The sequence below is a fragment of the Emydura macquarii genome, unplaced genomic scaffold, assembly GCF_026122565.2.
Source record: "Emydura macquarii macquarii isolate MOO-44397 ecotype Brisbane River unplaced genomic scaffold, CSIRO-AGI_Emac_v2 contig_2365, whole genome shotgun sequence".
Taxonomy (NCBI): domain Eukaryota; kingdom Metazoa; phylum Chordata; order Testudines; family Chelidae; genus Emydura; species Emydura macquarii.
In genome coordinates this window covers 2,483,231-2,500,792 of record NW_027132502.1, presented here as the reverse complement: position 1 = coordinate 2,500,792, position 17,562 = coordinate 2,483,231, and the positions used below count along the sequence as shown (strand labels likewise).

The following is a 17,562-nucleotide window of genomic DNA, read 5'->3' as shown; positions in this document are numbered from 1 at the left end:
CTGACTGGTTCACTGCAGTGACGTCCCCTCGAAACTCCTCGGCCAAACACCGGCAGAGACTTGGTTAAGAGGTCCCCCTCCACCCTTCTCAACGTGACCCCAGCCCCGCCCCACATCTCCCCCACCCTCAGTTTTGCCTACATGGGAGGTCCTAGGGAGAACCATCACACCCGTCTGCAGCACGGGGGATCTCTTCAAATTGTCTGTTCCCCTCTTCTAGACCCTCGTGTCTGGATGGGCGACCCTCCCTGGACTCCTGGTTAGAGGTGTCTGAAACCAGGTGATTTCGGTTCGTTTCGAAGTTTCGGTGTGTCCCATATTTGCTTTCCTCCCGACTGGGAACATGCTGCCGTGTGCCGGTGAACAGGGAGCCTAATGAGACGTCCCAGCTCCAGTCGGTAACTGTGAGCCTTCGTTAGTGCTTCTAGAGGCTTTGAGAGCCGTGGGTGGAAGGACAAAGTGCTGTTAGTAGGCATCAGGGTTCTGGGGCAATTTGGATCCGGGGATGGGCCTGTCCCTAGCTGGCTAAGCCTGAGCCAGGCACTGGGAGCATGCTCGTGACTGACTCTCATGGGCGAAGGCCGAGGACCACTCTGGGCCTTGTGATGGCTGAGAGCTGAGACATAAGGCTTCCATTCCTGCATCCGGACAAGCAATAACAGCGGATCTATGGATATGTTCACCTGCAGCCCCTGCTTCTGCACATGCTGTCAGCTGGCACCTCCTAGCCAGTTTCTCTCTCTTATATTTCCCTCTCTCAGAAACTCGCCTGCATCTCGACAGGAATGGGTTACCTAGGGAGGAGGTGGAATCTCCATCTTTAGAGGTGTTAAAGCTGCGGCTTGACAAAGCCCTGGCTGGGATGGTTTAGTTGGGCTTGGTCCTGCTTTGAGCAGGGGGTTGGACTAGATACCTCCTGAGGTCCCTTCCTACCCTAATATTCTATGATCTTTCCCCCGCTTGGGCGGTTTGGCTGCCTTTCACTGAGCGTGTTACGTTCAGTCTGCATTTCCTCTCTGTTGACTCGTTTTGCTTTCTCTAGTTTTGCTTTGAGTTTGCTCCGGCATCTCGTTGTTCTGTGGCTTCCTCCCTTCCCAGGTACTGAGGAATCGACCCTGCTACTCCAGCCCCCAGGGTTCGGAAAGGAAGCACGTCTCAGCGGGGGTCCCCCGGGGAGGGAGCAGCCAGATCCCCACTTTTCTAGAGGGGGCGCCGAAGTTTGTCTTTGTGGGCATCACGAGGGTTTCCACTGTGGCGGTGCACAGCTTCCTATTCCCCGCTTTACATCTGTCCCCCCACAACTTCTGTGTCCTTTCCAGAACCTCAAGGAGCCCTGGGCTGATATTTCTTCTCTGCAGTTTAGCTAGGTCTCTGGGTCTCATTCCCATCCTACCTCCTGAAGTATTCGGATCCCACACAGTGTGGGGGAAGGGGAGGGCTTAGGCTAGGATTGGTCACAGACAGGGATTTAGCCTGGCTCAGGGGTGAGCTGGTAGCTGGTCACTGCCCTGTGTAAAGGCGTCTACATCACAGCTGGCACCAACGAAGACTGAAGAACCATGCGGATCTAGCTACTTAATGGGCCCCCTTTGAGCACTTCACAGTCATTAACATATGCATCCTCCTAACACTTCTGGGAGGCAGGGCAGGGCTATTAGCTCCACTGGGCAGATGGGGAAACCGAGGCACGGCGAGACTAAGGGATGTGCCCAAGGTCGCACAGGATGTCAGTGGCAGAGCACAGAATTAAGCCCAGGCCTCCTGCACCCCCAACCCAGCGCCATAACCACTAGCCCAGTCTTACTCTCAGGCACAGCTGCTCTTAGAGCAGCATGCAGCGTACAGACGCCGCACGCCCAGCTGGCACGGGTGGAAATAGCAGTGTAGATGGCGCAGCACAGATGAGGCGGGTAGAGGAGAACAGAGTGGCCTACGTGCCTGAACGCCAGCGTGTGTAGCCTAGACAGCTCTCTGCACGCCCAGGCCGTGCCTCAGATGTCTACCCTGCTCTTCTTAACAGCGTCCTGTCCCGCTGCCTCTCCCACTGCCAGAGGCTTCCGCAGCGGTGCATAGCTACATGTGCAGCGCCTGCACTCTGCACGCTGCCACACGGGGAGACGGGGGTGCAGGGGGAGACCTAGAGCGGGGGATCCTTGAAAGCCAGATGTGAGGCATAGGAAGGGGCAGCGTGTGTCTGCAGGGAGCTGGCAGTTCGCACAGCGGCCCCAGAGAGGACGGGGAGCTTGGACTGTGCGTCTGGTACAGGGAACAGAGAATTACTGGGGGTGGGTCACGATGGGAGAGAGGGAGCCAGCGGTGATAGGGGGAGGGGAGGCTGGCAGATTGTTGGAGGCCAGGGGCTGCTCTGGCCCCAGGCCCCGGGGAGGACGGATGAGAGAGAAGGAAGAAGTGGCAAGGTGAGGTGAAGGGGAAAGGGCCAGCTCCACCCAGTCAATGGAGCCTCAAGAACAAACAGCGAGAGGCTGGGCCGTGGCTAGCGTTGGCCTCATTAAAATCTCTCTTTCTTCTGTGGAGCAGCCACGGCTGAGGTGTCAGCGTGGCACCCTACCACGCTAGGCCATGCCACCGCTGGCACCGGAGGGCACGCTTCCGTTTCCACAGCGACTGCCGGGAAGAGGCAGGGTGCCCGGGCCGGGCTGGCAGTTGCGTGTGTGAGATGGAAGAGGACGTCAGTGCACTTTCAGCCTCGTGGGTGGCAGTGGGAAAGTCCCCTTTAGTAATAGCGAATCAGAGACTTTAATAAAGAGAGCCCGGCCCCGCAATGAGACCTCGAGGAGTAATGATTTGAGTGTTGGGACCGTGACAGGGTGAGGGCTGATTTCCATGACACCAGCTTTTCTAAGGTGGGGTGCATTTTGGATGCAGGGCCTAGAATGAGCTGCTGGTTTACTTTCCATGTGCCACAGGCACGTTTCTCATAACCAGTTTGGTGATTAAAGGGCATGCAGGACCAGCTAGCTACCTGCGGGGGAAAAGAACAGACTCAGACACCAGACCCCTTCCTCCGCAGCTGTAGCAGAGGTTAGGAGGGGAGGCTCTGCTACTCATACCACATCCACTCCACTTTGTGTGGGCACCAGGAAGAAAAGTTACAGTGCACAGATGACAGGCTAACTTCACGGGTGTTTTGCTACCGTTCAAAACAGACTGAGATTTGTAGTCCAGCCTGGAGGCTTTGGACACACCTGTCATTAAAATAAATGGAAGGCATGTGTCTAAATTATTATTATTATTATTATTAATGATCTGGAGGATGGGGTAGATTGCACCCTCAGCAAGTTTGCGGACGACACTAAGCTGGGGGGAGTGGTAGATACCCTGGAGGGTAGGGATAGGATACAGAGTGACCTAAACAAACTGGAGGATTGGGCCAAAAGAAATCTAATGAGGTTCAACAAGGACAAGTGCAGAGTCCTCCACTTAGGAAGGAAGAATCCCATGCACAGCTATAGACTGGGGACTGACGAGCTGGGCAGCAGCTCTGCAGAAAAGGACCTGGGGGTAACGGTGGATAAAAAGCTGGTTATGAGTCAGCAGTGTGCCCTGGTTGTCAAGAAGGCTAATGGCATATTGGGCTGCATTAGGAGGGGCATTGCCAGCAGGTCATGGGAAGTGATTATTTCCCTCTATTCGGCATTGGTGAGGCCGCATTTAGAATACTGTGTCCAGTTTTGGGCCCCCCACTACAAAAAAGATGTGGACAATTTGGAGAGAGTGCAGCGGAGGGCAACCAAAATGATTAGGGGCTGGAGCACAGGACTTATGAGGAGAGGCTGAGGGAACTGGGCTTGTTTAGTCTGCAAAAGAGAAGAGTGAGGGGGGATTTGATAGCAGCTTTTAACTACCTGAAAGGGGGTTCCAGGGAGGATGGGGCTAGGCTGTTCTCGGTGGTGGCAGATGACAGAACAAGGAGCAACGGTCTCAAGTTGCAGGGGGAGGTCTAGGTTGGACATTAGGAAAAAGTTTTTTACTAGGAGGGTGGTGAAGCATTGGAATGGGTTACCTAGGGAGGTGGTGGAATCTCCATCCTTACAGGTTTTTAAGCTGAGGCTTGACAAAGCCCTGGTTGGGATGATATAGCTGAGGTTAGTCCTGCTTTGAGCAGGGGGTTGGACTAGATGACCTCCTGAGGTCCCTTCCAACTCTAATATTCTATGATTCTATGATTCTATGATTCTATAAATCCCCTAGCCTGCTCAGAAAATCTCAGAAAGGAATGCCAGTGGAAGATGGGCAGGTCCGATGACCGAGTGACCACGTGCTCTGAGTGCTGGGACCCCAGTCCTTATCCGTCCTCTCCTCCCATGTAACTCATGTCTGCATCACACAATGCAGCCCTGAGCCAGGACTGGGGTTCCTAGGCCCACGGCTGGCATAATAAGAATAATATGGATAACAATAATAATAGCACATATAAAGTTAACCTGCAGGCACTTGGGGCGCCTTGTTTGGCAAAGTGCCTAGCGTGTTCCATAAATAAATACTAATGCTAATCTATGGCTGTCTAAACTCCTGTAGGTGAGAGAAATGAACAGGTGACTGGTGCTTTAACGTCGCCGGTTCTCTCTCGTCATCCTCGCAGGCCCGGGGTGTTCGTCCCCCATGATGGCATCGCTCCATGCTTCACTAGGAGACCATGGGCCCATAGTTCTGCCCCTGCCATCAGGGGTGGAAATCCAAGTCCCGGGCTTGACCCTGCACTGGGGGATTTGGGAACATGCTGAGTTTTGGGTTCTGCTCTGGGCAGACCGTGGATAGCCAGCCAGCCCTCTCTCCCCTCCCCAGGCAATTCACTACTGGGTGTTGCCTGGCTGAGAACCAGAGCTGATGACAGCTCTCACCCAGAGACGTCGAAGCTTTTCATCAGTTTCCAGTGTAGGAGGAAGAAGTGTCTGTCTAGGGCTCACACACCAGCTGCAAAGGTCACGGCGCTTTGCTAATCAGCCGTGGAAGTTTGGATCCAGTGGGGAAGCGCTCACTAAATCAGACACAGCTCACCGTTTGGTAGTGGGGACTGAGCCCAAACGGAAGAGCCCATGAATGGATGCTGGGGCCGCGTGAAAATGACCTGTCACCTGCATGTCTGGTGTTTCACACGCTGCCGCCTGGGCCACGTTATGATCTCGGTGGCACTGATGTCCCGGTAACTCCAGAGCAATCCGTGGAGTCTCCCCAGACTGCGGCGGGGGCCTGGGGTGGGGTGGGGCTGGAAGATGGGAACGTCACCCTGCCACTAGGAATTCAAGGAACACCCTGAGCAGCGGGGGTGGGGTGGGATGTGGGGGGGTGTTTTGTCTGTCCGTGGTGAAAATGAAGGGCAAAAGCCAGCAGCCCACACAAGCGGCTGTGCCCCAGCTGTGAACAGGGAAAGTCTGTTTCTGTGCTGCGCCCTTCAAAACCAGCTCAGGAACCAGAGGCGACCACATGAAATGGCTCCGGCAGCAAAGGGACCTGGAGAGCTGGCAGCAGGTAACTGACACATAGGTGTGTGTGTGTGTGTGTGTGTGTGTGTAACAGCCTCTCCCTGTGCAGAGAAAACACCACAGCTCCCCGTTCTAGGCTAATCACCCAGCCAGGGAGACTGGGGTAGCCAGGTGCAGCTGGTTACTGGGCCAGGTGAAGTTATAAAGGGGAGTGATGCAAAGCCCCAGGAGTTATTGGCTGGGTGGGTGCAGGAGTCAGTGGGGATTTGGTCTCTGACAAGAGGGAGTGTGGAAGGAGGCTAGGTGCTGGAAGCCCTCCTAGGGCTCCCTGGAGTGGGGCTTTAGCCCTTTTGGGTTTGTTTGGAGGTTGTGGCTTGTCTGATCCCGTTTGTTTTCATCCCAGTTTCCTTCCTTTCACTGGAACTCTAAAGATCTCCGCCAGCCTCCCCTCCCTTGGCCTGCTGAAATGGCCAGGGAGTCCCCGCAGCAGCATTCCCAGGTGCGGCTCTGGGCCTTGCACCCTGCATTTCCCAGCACCGCACCAGTCTGGCAAGTAAGATACTTGTGCAAACGAGCAATGCCATTAGGCAGGAGACCCCTCCCCAGCCAAGCAGAGTGTGACATTCTGGCTTTTACCTGGTGCTCCTGGACAGTCTACAAAGCCCTGCGCTGGAGGGATGCACCCCTCCCAGCTTGACCGGCTGAGTGCATCTTTCCAGACACATTGCAGTGCAGTAATACAGGCACCGCACAAAATGCCCCCCTCCAGCCACCTGCCAGAGCTCTTGCAATTGCTTCCTGGTGCCATCCAATTGCTGTGTCTCACCTACCTATGGGGTAAACTTTTGGGGGGCAGTGACCATCTCTTTATGTTCTTGTGCAGCACCTTACACAGAGAGGCCCTGGTCTGGGATTGGGGGCCCTCACCACTGCTGTCCTACAAACGAGAACAAATAACAAACCCCACATCAGAGAAAAGAAATCTTTTCCCTCTGATGTGTAGCTTGTTTGCCTGGGTTTCTTTGTGTGGAATGATTGTAGAGACGTGGCTGAGGCCAGCGGAAGAGATTCCTTCTCCAAAGGAAATGTCATTGGTTCCAAGACCTAGCGACAGTTCTAGCAAAGATCCAAAGTAGTAAAGCATCAAACTGAGACTTCAGGGAAAAGGATCTCATCAGACAGTATCGTAATAAAGACTGATTCCCCCACGCTCACCAGAAGAAACAATTTCCCACCTGTACTCGCTCCATAAAGCATTGCATCTACACGATACTCGCTGCTTCTCCCTATTAACCCTACCCACCTTCCCAGGAATAGCCAGATCGGAGCAGCCCAGTGGTTCATCTAGCCCAGTGTCCTGTCTCTGACACCAACCAGCACCAGCCCCCGGTTGGACAGCTAGGAAATAACTTTCCCATAGAGGAAACACCTTCCTGATCCCCGCTCTCGTTAGCTTTTGCCCCATAGCTGCTGGGAAATGCCCTGAAACAAGGAGTCTTGTACACTTCCCTCACCTTCACCTGAGGTATCGCCGAAGGAAACCCCGCCACTGTGTCCTACAATCGCTCGCACGCTGGCTCACCCCTCCAGACTCAGCAATTTAGTCTTGTCCCTGATTTGGCCTCATAACAAAATCTCCCACTCCTTTTCTTTTCCCCCAAGCCCAGGGCACTGAGTCCCATGTGGGACATTTCCCAGCATTGAGCTCTCAAGAGAAAGTCAGAGGGGGAGGGAATGTAATTGCATTGCAGCTGCCCCGTTTCATTCCCTGGAGTTGGCTATCGGTAACCCAAAGCTGAGCATTAGGCAGGACTAGTCAGATAGTTTATTGGACAAATTCCTTCCACCAGTTTGAGTCAATAATTCCTGAGTTCAGTTTTTTCACTGTCGATGATTAAATAGTATTTGGTGTATAAACCTGGCTCTCAGAGGATGGTTTGTGGGCCACTGATAACCTATAGAAAGTCGGCTAATATGCTGAGGTTCCTAATGTGAATACATCGGTCATGTTACTTTTTGAAGTAAGCGAAGGCTGTAGTTGTCCCAAGGATGTTATATGAGTGTGAATGGTCTGTGCAGTTCCAGACGGGCAGAAAAGAGGGCCACGGGACAGCGTCTTTCTTATTCTTCTTGCATTATAGGAATCACTGTGAGCCCCAGTCATGGACCAGGCCCCCATTGTGCTAGGCACTGTACAGACAGAACAAAAAGACAGCCCCTTCCCTGCAATCTAACTAAACTCTTTATTAACACGTGGTTCACACTCGGAAAAAAGTTCAAGGGCTAAAAATTCAAGGGCTGTTGGCATAAGTGAGTTGCTCCTTTTTTTGTTGAGATGGCAACTATTTCCTAGAATCATAGAAATACAGGGCTGGGAGGGACCTAGTGAAGTCACCAAGTCCAGCCCCCTTGCACTGAAACCAGATCAAGTAAACCTAGATCATCCCTGACAGGTGTTTGTCCAAAAACCTCTAGTGGTGGGGGTTCCACAGCCTCCCTTGGAAGCCTGTCTATTGCTTCTCACCCTTAGCGTCAGAAAGTTTCCCCTAATATCTAACCTGAATCTCCCTTGTTGTGGGTTAAGCCCATTACTTCTTGTCCTACCGTCAGTGCACATGAAGAACATTTGATCCCCATCCTGTTCATAACAGCCCTTAACATATTTGAAGACTTATCAGGTCCCCCCCTCAGTCTTCTCTCAAGACTAAACCTGCCCAGTTTTTTACCTTTCCTCGCAGGTCAGGGTTTCTAAGCCTTCTCTCATTTTTGTTGCTTTTCTCTGGACTTTCCAATTTATGCACATCTTTCCTAAAGTGTGGTGCCCAGAACTGGACACAGGACTCCAGCTGGAGCCTGTGTCGAGGAGAGTAAGACAATTAATTACTGCCTGTGTTTCACATACCTTACACCTTTTAATACGCCCCGAATGATATTAGCCTTTTCACAGCTGCAGCACATTTTGGACTCATATTCAGTTTGTGATCCGCTATAACCCCCAGATCCTCTTCAGCAGCGCTGACCGCCTCGCTGGTGACTCCTCATTTTATTGTCCCTGTTTAATCAACTCTGGTTTTTAAGTCAAGAACAAATGGCTATAAACTGGCCAGGAGTAAAGATTTCTAACCATCAGAGGAGTGAGGATCGGGAACAGCCCTCAGTGTGGGCTGAAGATGGAGCTTGAGACATTTCTGAATGTGATTATATGACCGGGCTGCCTGGGATAGCCAGGGGTTGGGCTCGATGACACAGGCTGGTCTCTTCCTGTCCTTTGTCCCTATATCTCTATGGTCCTAAGTCTGACTGAGATGCAGGGTCACAATTGCATGTGGGTATGGGGGAGGAAGGGTGTTAGCCAGATGCTAGGTGGTGGGGCAATTACTAGATTGACCATCGCATGGACTTTCTGATGAATTATAGTTGTGTATATATGGCAGTGCCCGCAGGCTCCGTCAGGATTGTGGCCCGGTTGTGCCTGGCACAGTAGAGACAGAGGTGGTCCCTGCCCTGAAGAGTTTACAACCTAAGAAACAACCTGGCCCAAGCTGGCCAGAACGAAATAGAAAAGGCAATTCTCTGTCTCTGTAACTAGAGATTTTGGTTTGTTTACCGAGCCACTCCCTTGCTTTCAGCTGCCCTGGCTGGCTGGGAGACAGGCAAGATCAAAAGCCTGGCATCAGGAGAGGAGCCGGGGAAATGAAGACGGGATGCAAACAACATTCTTACAAGAAACGTTGTAATGCGTTTTTGATGGGGGTGGGAAAAGACCCTAAGAAGCTGTGGGCGGGAGATTATGGGTATAGGGAGGGGAAATCATTGGGGGAGGCGGTGAGAGATTGACCAGAATGGCTAGTGCTTGCCTATGGCCACTAAAAATCCTAGCCTGGGGTGGACAAACGTATAGAAACTGGGTTAAAGCAAAATGCAAATAGCAAGGAAAGGGGTGAATTGTGTTTCTTTCTCTGAATCCCCCTGCCGAATGTCGTGTATCTAGACTGTAAACGCTTTGGGGCAGAGAGCTGTCTTTGCTAGGCATTTGTCAGGCAGCCAGTTCCTTTGGGGGGCTAGAAACATCCTGATACTAATTTAATCATTATCATTCAAACCCCTCGAGTGACAACATTCCCCAGGGCACTTCCTAAGCACACCCAGACTGGCTGGAGCGGTGGGTTGGTGTGGGAGATGCCCAGAGACACTGACAATACAGAGCCGCCAGAATGCATTTCCACTGATTCACTCCCCACAGCCCGCAGGTGCAGAGAGCTTGGGGAGATCTGCTCTGTATTGTGTTGTGGCTAAACTCTGCCCCGGCTGGCACCTCTCAGAGCCCCAGTGGTATCAGCAGAGTCACTCTGGGTGTGACTCAGCTCCGGGACTTTGTCTTGGGAGCAAAAGTCACCCTTCACAAACACAAAACTCGGTGCCCAGGGGGGTGCCTGTTGCTGGACAAAGGGAAGCAACCCTCAAAGGTCTTTCTTCCCCAGCCACAGAGGTGGAGGTCACAAGCCAGGAGACTCAATTTCAGGCCGAATCCCTTCAGCAGTTCCTGGTCACAGTCCAGAAGCGAAACCAGCTCAAAGGCAGATGAGTTGGAACCATGGAGATATGGCAGCAAACGTTTGCTCAGAAGATTGGGCAGGTGAAGCCAGGAGACAAGTGGACTCTGAAGGAGGATTATAACCTTCAGTCCAATGACCTGGACCCTGGATGGAAACAATTCCTGCAACACCATGCGTTCGCCAGGTGAGGAGTATGCAGCAGGAGAACAGGGTTAGCAAAGGGCTTGGTGAGCATCTTCCCTTCTTAGCCCTGACACAGGCTGTTAAGAGCTGATTGAAGGAAGGATGAATTTGCAAAGAGTTGGGCTGGTGGCACATTTTCCTCCTAAATGTTTATTTGAAGGGGAAACAGCTTTTTTGATCACATGGAACAGCTCCAGCTGCATTGAACCGGCTAACTAATGAGCAATACTGTACATTCCTCAGTGCGAGCAGATGGCGCCCTGTAGAGTAATAACTACCTGCACCCGTCCCTCTACCCCTCCTGTTACGGCACTCCTGAGCACATCCTGCGAGACAGAGGCTGGATTCTCAGAGTGGCAGCTGCAGCCGGTTCCGGGCTTCGAATCTGGGTTAAGTTTTGTCTCCTGCTTTCTCCTCGTAGGTTCCAGTGCTCGCAGTGCTGGCATAGCTGGCATTCAGCACAGGTGCACATTCTCTTCCACATGCACCTGGACCGGAAGCAGAGGCGGGGCCGGGTGAGGGTGAGACTCTTCAGACAAGAGTGCAAGAGATGCCTCGTGCCCCAACTGGAACCGCCTGAATTCAGCCAGGAGGACGTCGAGAAAGTACTGGATAACCTGATGCTGAAGATTCGCGGGAAATGCTACCGGGAGCCCATCAATCCCAACGATCTGTCCAAGATCGTCGTGGAAGATCAGACGACAGGGCCGCACGAGAGTGCCCGCTGTGAAGCCTGCCGGCTGGGCATCTGTTACCTGAAAAATGAAGCCCAAGAACCAGCCAACACCTTCTTTAGACCCGCTTCTCTATTTCCACCCATCATCCCTGCCCATCAAGAAGGGAGTGAAGAAGAGACGGGGAGCAGCTGTGACTGGTGGCGCTGCTGTTTCTTCACTTGTTGCTTGGTCATATTATTGGCCGTGATCATTTTTGTTCTGGTTTATTTCTTAACCAGGTAGTGGAAATTTGCCACCCACACACCCTAATGTAACTGAACCGTAACAACATGGATAACAATTGAGCTTGGAAGGAGAAAAGCTTTATCTGTAAATGTCAGTAAATGCTAATTTTCACCACACACACATGAACCAATGAAAAAATATTTCCATCAGTGAAAGAAATTTACCGATAGGCAAAGTAAGAAAAGTACTTCTTGAGACCTTGTTAGAGTTTGATTTCAGGATATTTACTCTGTAAATTTTGACCTGTTATTGACAATTTCTGCTTTGACAGTTATGAGTGTCACTTTGACTTTTTCAATCTCAACATTGACTGTCATTAAATAATTATCGTCTGGCCCTCGAACCTCACCCATGGCATGACTGCCTCATGATTTCCCACCAGCATGAAAATTTAAATCAATAAAAATGTGCAAAAAAAAAAAGTGCATTATTTTTTGCAGCTGTGAAAATTTACAGAGAGTAAAAATTAAAAAAAAAAATGCTTAAAAATAACCCTGGATATTTTCTGTCAAAATTATATAAATAATCACATTCTGCCAAGCCTAGTAATACTAGATAATTTACATGTATATGCACTGGGCTGAGAGCTGGAAAACATATCTTTTTATCTGCCAGCTGAGCAGATTTCATCCAGCCGCCATTGAGGGATGGTAGCTATGGACCCTAAATGCCGTTTTACATGGTCAGTTTTCAGAGCGTATGTATCTTTCACAGGATCCAGACCTGGGTAAGTCGAGCAATAGAACAGAAAGATGTACGCCAGGCAAAAGGACTTTGAATTCGCTCCGCTGATCCTAGTCAGTTCAAGGAATTACTGATAGCTTCGCTGATTCTTGAACCTGCAAAACCCTTTGCAGAAAATAAATTTCTTAGCCTTTAAAGTGCTGCTGAACTCTCGTTGTTTTTGCTGTATACAGAGTAACATGGCTACCTCTCTGGAACTCAGTGATACCTGTAATCGTAGCGACTGTAGGCACACGATTTCCTACACGCAGATGGGAGGCTGTTTCATGACCGGTGGCCCTTTGTCTGTAAGGCTGATTGGGCCAGGGCTTCAGCTCTTGATGTTAAATGAAGGTTTGGTGCATTGCCATGAAACGTCCAGGAAACCGCTCGGTCCCATGGGCCAGTTGTCGCCTGGCTGTGACAAAATCTCGGGGAGGCACGGAAAGTCTGCTACCAAGCCCTTGCAAGTTCTCCTCTTTAAAGGGTGCTGTGACAAGAGTGCGCTGTGTGAGTATATGTGCAACTAGGTATTAGAGCAGGTGCTAATAGACTGAGCTGAAGGATACATAGTTCCTGAGGTCGTAGGACCAATAAAACGCTTTGTGCCCTGAAAATGGGTCCTTGTGCATCAGTCGTTACACGGCTCTTCGCAGGAGGGATTTGCAGCCTCTGGATGAGGAGAGGGCTGACACCTGCTTCCCAAGGACGCCTGAACGGTGCAGAGGGCAAAAATGCTGATCCAGAGACCCTCTGCTCTGGCTGCTAATCCTGGCCCTTTCTCCCTGAAGCAGCGCTCCCTGGTGCTGCATAGGAAAGGCAGGTAGATGCCGCAGGAGGGAGTCAATTCCTGCAATGTCAGCGGGGATATAGCGGGGTCTGCTGCCGATGCGGCCCTCCCAATCTGCGGAGCTCTGTCCATGTGGGGTCGCTGTGTGTGCATGAAGGGAGTTCCACCGGGGGAGAAAGCTACGGCAAGGCTGTGTGGTCCCAGGGCTGAATCCGGCTCAGGGTAAATACTGTACAGTCGATCCCTGTGGGCAGGGAAGTCCTGTACAGACACAGCACATTAGTTCCCTTTCAGTTTCATTTCTCACAAGCACTGAGTTGATTCCACACTCAGGGTCCTGAGCCCACAGGAACAAGCCAAAGGAGCCAGGCAGCGCAAGGCAGTTCCTCGGAGACCGAGGGGGAAGGCTGCACACCTGGGAGACCCACCTGCTCCCGCCTTCCTTAAATAAATCACAGGCTGGGTTCAGACAATAATCCCCCCCGCCCCAGGGAGGCTGTGAAGGGGAAGGTGAGAACATGAAAACCTGGCAGCGGAAGTTTGATCTGAAGATGGCACAGGAGAAGCCAGAGGACAGCTGGTCTCTCACCTTGGAGGATAACCTCAATCCTCGCAACCCAGAACGTGGATGGCACCTATACCAGCAAAGAAAAGCATTTGGCAGGTGAGGGGGAGCAGAGAAACAGGGCAGAGAATGATGTTCACAGGTGAACATCTCCCAGGGCACAGAGCCATGGCACTTGTTTCAGTGGGGGAATGAAGCAGGGAGGGCGGGTGAGAGAGATTTGGGAATAGCTGTGATTTTATGATCTGTTGGGCTAGTCCTTAGGTTCACAGCACACATGTGTAAAAGGGATTTACTGGCACCGCTCCCAGTCGTTAATGCTGGTGAGTCATGGTGACTGCATGAAACATTTGCTTCCTGGTAATTAGCATTTTCCAGCACTGTAAACATCTGAAGAGCAGGAAATTGTGACACACCCTCCCCAGTTGTGGAAATGAGGAGTAGTACAAGGGGCCTACCATCAATCAGATGGGAAATGGGTGGTGCGACCCCTCCGAGAATGCCTCCCACCCACTCCCCACCAATGGGAGGGGGTTTTGCCCTGTGGGACTGCCCCGAGAGTGGGATTGGACCACCCGCTTCTGGTCAGGTGCCCATCTTGACCCAGAAGTCATAACCCGGGGCAGGAGCGGATGTCAGGTTACTGGCGGGGTGGGATTTCCGGCGACAGGGGCGGGGCTTAAGGGGAAGGGGCGGGGCTTACGGATCAAAGGGGCGGAGCCTCCGGAGCAGGGCTGGAAGTCAGGTGACCGGATGGGACGGGACTTCCGGTGACAGGTGGGTGGATGGGGCAGGACTTCCGATAACAGGTGGGCACGGATAATGTTTGATTGATGGTAGGCCCCTTGTACTACAATGAGGTCACGGTTAGAGCAAGAGGGAGTATTTAAATAAATTCCCTTGAATTTCCATCAGCAGATTAGCAAACAAGCAGAAGATTGGTGGGAACAGTGAATTTACTATTGCAGAATATATGCATATTTCAGTTTCATAACTGACTGCAAGCCTTCACCCCAGACAGTTTCATCCAAGAGCTATGCTCTTCCAACCAGGGAACACAGACACATCATGCGATATCCGTGGCCAATCAACACTGATCACATTTCGAATACTCACAAAGGGACAGTAGGCCAAGAATTATTCACAGAGATTCTCCCTCTAATAAAGTATTATTATCACCACCACTTATTGTTTGTATTATCATAGCACCCAGGAGACCCAGTTACAATCTAAGTCTAAGACAAAAGATGGATACAGACAGTACCAGAAAACATTTAGACAGCACTGGTCAGTGGGATAGGCAGTGGTCAAAACAACGGTGATCTGCTAGCCGGCATGTACAGAAGGAAAGAAGAAATTTGAGGAATACATTTATTCCAAATGAATTTTTTGCTCCTCTCTAGTTATGGGTGAGACACTGATCCACAAATACAAACACATTCTGATTGGAGGCTGCTTCTTAATGGGTCTAGACTTCAATTGTAAATTGGCACAGTCCTGCTCAAAAGGCTTGCTTATAAATCAGTTGCAAAGCTGCAGTGGGAGTGCGGCCTGAAATGAGCCAGTGGAGAGCCGAGCCCGTGTGGAGGAAATGGCTACCTTCCCCAGTGAAACCTGACTTGGAATGCATGCTGGGTTTTCCTCTAATTGATTCTTAAGTGGAGTCTTTGCTCATCTAGAACTAGAGGAGGAAACTTAATTGCATTGGAGCTTTCCACTGGGGGAGTCATCTGAGTTGGCAATGTTTGTAGAAAGGGCAAAACTCCCATTGAGTCCGACGGGGGCAGGCTTTGAAACCTCACATGTTGAATGATCCTTCAGGAGGGACGGTGAATGCGAGCGACTGCTCTTAGGATGATGCCGTGTGGAGGCTTGATCCTGCTGAGTGCTGAGCGCTGCTGAGCCGTGCTTCCACGGACAGCAACAGGATTTGGGGAGGCCCAGCATCTTGCAGGATCAAGCCCAATGTTAGTGGATGAGTCTTTCTCTGCATTGAGTTTGGGGGCTGGTGTGGGAGCCGGGTTAAATGTCCCCTCCTTTCCCCCCTGTAGGTTTCAATGCTCACGCTGTCCCCGTCACTGGCCATCGGCTCAAGTGCTCATTCTCTTTCACATGCACCTGGGCCGGAGACGGGGCCGGGGCCAGGGCCAGGTGAAGGTGAGGGTCTGTGGACAGAAGTGTAATAAGTGCTCTGGAGCTAAGTTTGAGAAGCCCACATTCAGCCCAGAGAACACTGAGATGATCCTGGACAACTTGGTGCTGAAGATCCATGAGAAATGCTACCAAGAGTTCTTCGCAAACCGTGATTTAGCTGACCCCATTGTCGAAGAAGATGTGGAAGGGCCCCATGACACGACCCGTTGCGAGGGGTGTGTTCTGGGGATCTGTTATCTGAAAGGCACAGCCCTGCAGATCCAGCCCTGCTCCTCGGCCAACAGATTCGATACCGCCACTTCTCTGGCTGCAACCTCTCGCCCGGACCAGTCGGCTTCGTGGGGAGCAGCTATAGGAAGCTACTGCAAGCTCTTGTGTTATGTGCTACCTGTTGTGGTGGCTTTGCTCATGTTTTTTATGCTTTTCAGTGGGAAGTAGGAAATCCAGCGCTCAGAATGGTTCCCTGATATCATCCTAATGCACCTTGCGTTTTCATGAAAAAAGAAAAGAAAAAAGGTCCGAGCCGTTTGCCTGGGAACTCACACCGAGCTGAATGTTTCCATGAAATGCCCGTTCATAAGGCACCAGGGTAATAAACAGGTGCTGTAAAAAAAAAGGCCTCCTCAAAAGCAAGAGGGCACATTATGACCCCTCTGGTGGGCCCCTGTGCCCCTCTCCGTGGGTCTGATCCAGTGCCCAGTGGAACCAATGGAAAGTCTCCCACTGACTCCAGTGGGCATTAGATCAGGCCCTCTGCCCCGTCAAACCCTCATGCTCCACCTCCACCTTGTACCTGCAGAGCGGGGCAGGGCAGGACCCCAGAGGGGGCTTTGCTGCCCAGGGGAGGATGGACCTGACGGTAGCTGCTCTTGTGTTCAGGTGTCCCACATACACCCTGGATCATCTGCATCACGGGAGGGGCCACTCCCCCTGTCTCTGCTGGGGTGGCGGGAGGGGTTCCCTGGGGCCAGTGAAGCTATGTTGATTTGACTAGCAGAGGATCTGGCCCAAGGAGTTTCTCTCTTCCCCAGTAACTTGTCCCCATCCAGAGGAGAGGGACTGATGCACTCACACCACCATCTCCTTAGCCGTTCACTAATGATCTGTTTCCAATGAGGGATGCAGTGGGTGTGGGGTCACAGCAGCAGATATGCAATTGCTTTTATTATGCCTTGCAATTAATGATGCCTTTAAATGCATCCCCCACTTTCAAAAACCCTTCCTTTTTTCAGAGGTGTTCAGAGTGACGGAAATTCCACAACTTTCCTAGCTAACCTGCTCCAGTTAACTATCCCTGATATCCAACCTAAATCACCATGGCTGCGGAGTAAGCCCATTACTTGTTGTCCTACCCTCAGCGGACATAGAGAACGATTGATCACCGTCCTCTTGCCTTTGACATAGTTGAAGAGCGTTATCATATCCTCCCTCAGCCTTCTCCTCTCTAGACTACACGTGCCCAAAATGGGGGATGTAACTTTTCCGAAAATAGGTATACCTAACGCGACTCGTAACACCTACTGCTTCATTGCTATGTATTCAGCCACTTTTTGTGTTTGTCACCCGTTTTTCCCTTACAGAAGAAATGAATCGTTTCATCGACAATTTTGTGTCTCTTTAAAAAAAAAAAATCAAGCCACTGTAAAAGCCATGGTTATGGTAAGTTTAGTTGCTGTCTCTTTAAACGCCATGATGCAGGTTGGGTAGTTACAAAGCCACACTTGTAATGTTGTGGTTAACAGTGAAGCAACTCTTTGGGTTGCCCTTGAAATTTGTTGTTCCTGTTGACTAATATATGCTGGCTCGCATACGTATGTTTTATGCTGATAATATCACCCACAATATATATTCCAAGCACTTAATTATGCACATTATTAAGCATTAATATAGCAGTTATATAGCCCAGATTGGTCTGTCCCTTTATTATAATCCTGTTCAATTACTCTAAGTGTCCCATAACATCTCGCATTAGCTGAAATAAGTTTTGGCTTCAGTAGATGAGAAAACTGTCAGTAACAGGACATACGATCATTTCCGCATAGCCACAGAAAGGGAGTTACCCAGATAAGCCTCTTTACCCTGGTACAGGCCTAAAGAGTGTCTTCACGCCCCTTAGTACCTGGCATGCATGTGGTCAGAGCAAAAGATAAAGGGGTACATCATGGTGTCAGAAACAAACACAGTG

The 17,562-nt window shown here is 51.1% G+C and overlaps 2 protein-coding genes across 2 annotated transcripts; both read left to right on the top strand.

Moving 5' to 3' along the window:
* The first annotated feature begins 10,038 nt into the window (after positions 1-10,038).
* On the top strand, positions 10,039-11,142 carry LOC137161642 (receptor-transporting protein 3-like). Its single transcript, XM_067561025.1, has 2 exons — positions 10,039-10,184; positions 10,605-11,142. Exons 1-2 carry the CDS (start codon positions 10,039-10,041, stop codon positions 11,140-11,142), a joined length of 684 nt encoding a protein of 227 aa, XP_067417126.1.
* Positions 11,143-11,812: 670 nt separating this feature from the next.
* LOC137161665 (receptor-transporting protein 3-like) lies at positions 11,813-15,815 on the top strand. Its single transcript, XM_067561046.1, has 4 exons — positions 11,813-11,872; positions 12,063-12,176; positions 13,150-13,322; positions 15,275-15,815. The coding sequence occupies exons 1-4, from the start codon at positions 11,813-11,815 to the stop codon at positions 15,813-15,815; spliced, it is 888 nt and encodes a 295-aa protein (XP_067417147.1).
* The last annotated feature ends 1,747 nt before the right edge of the window (positions 15,816-17,562 follow it).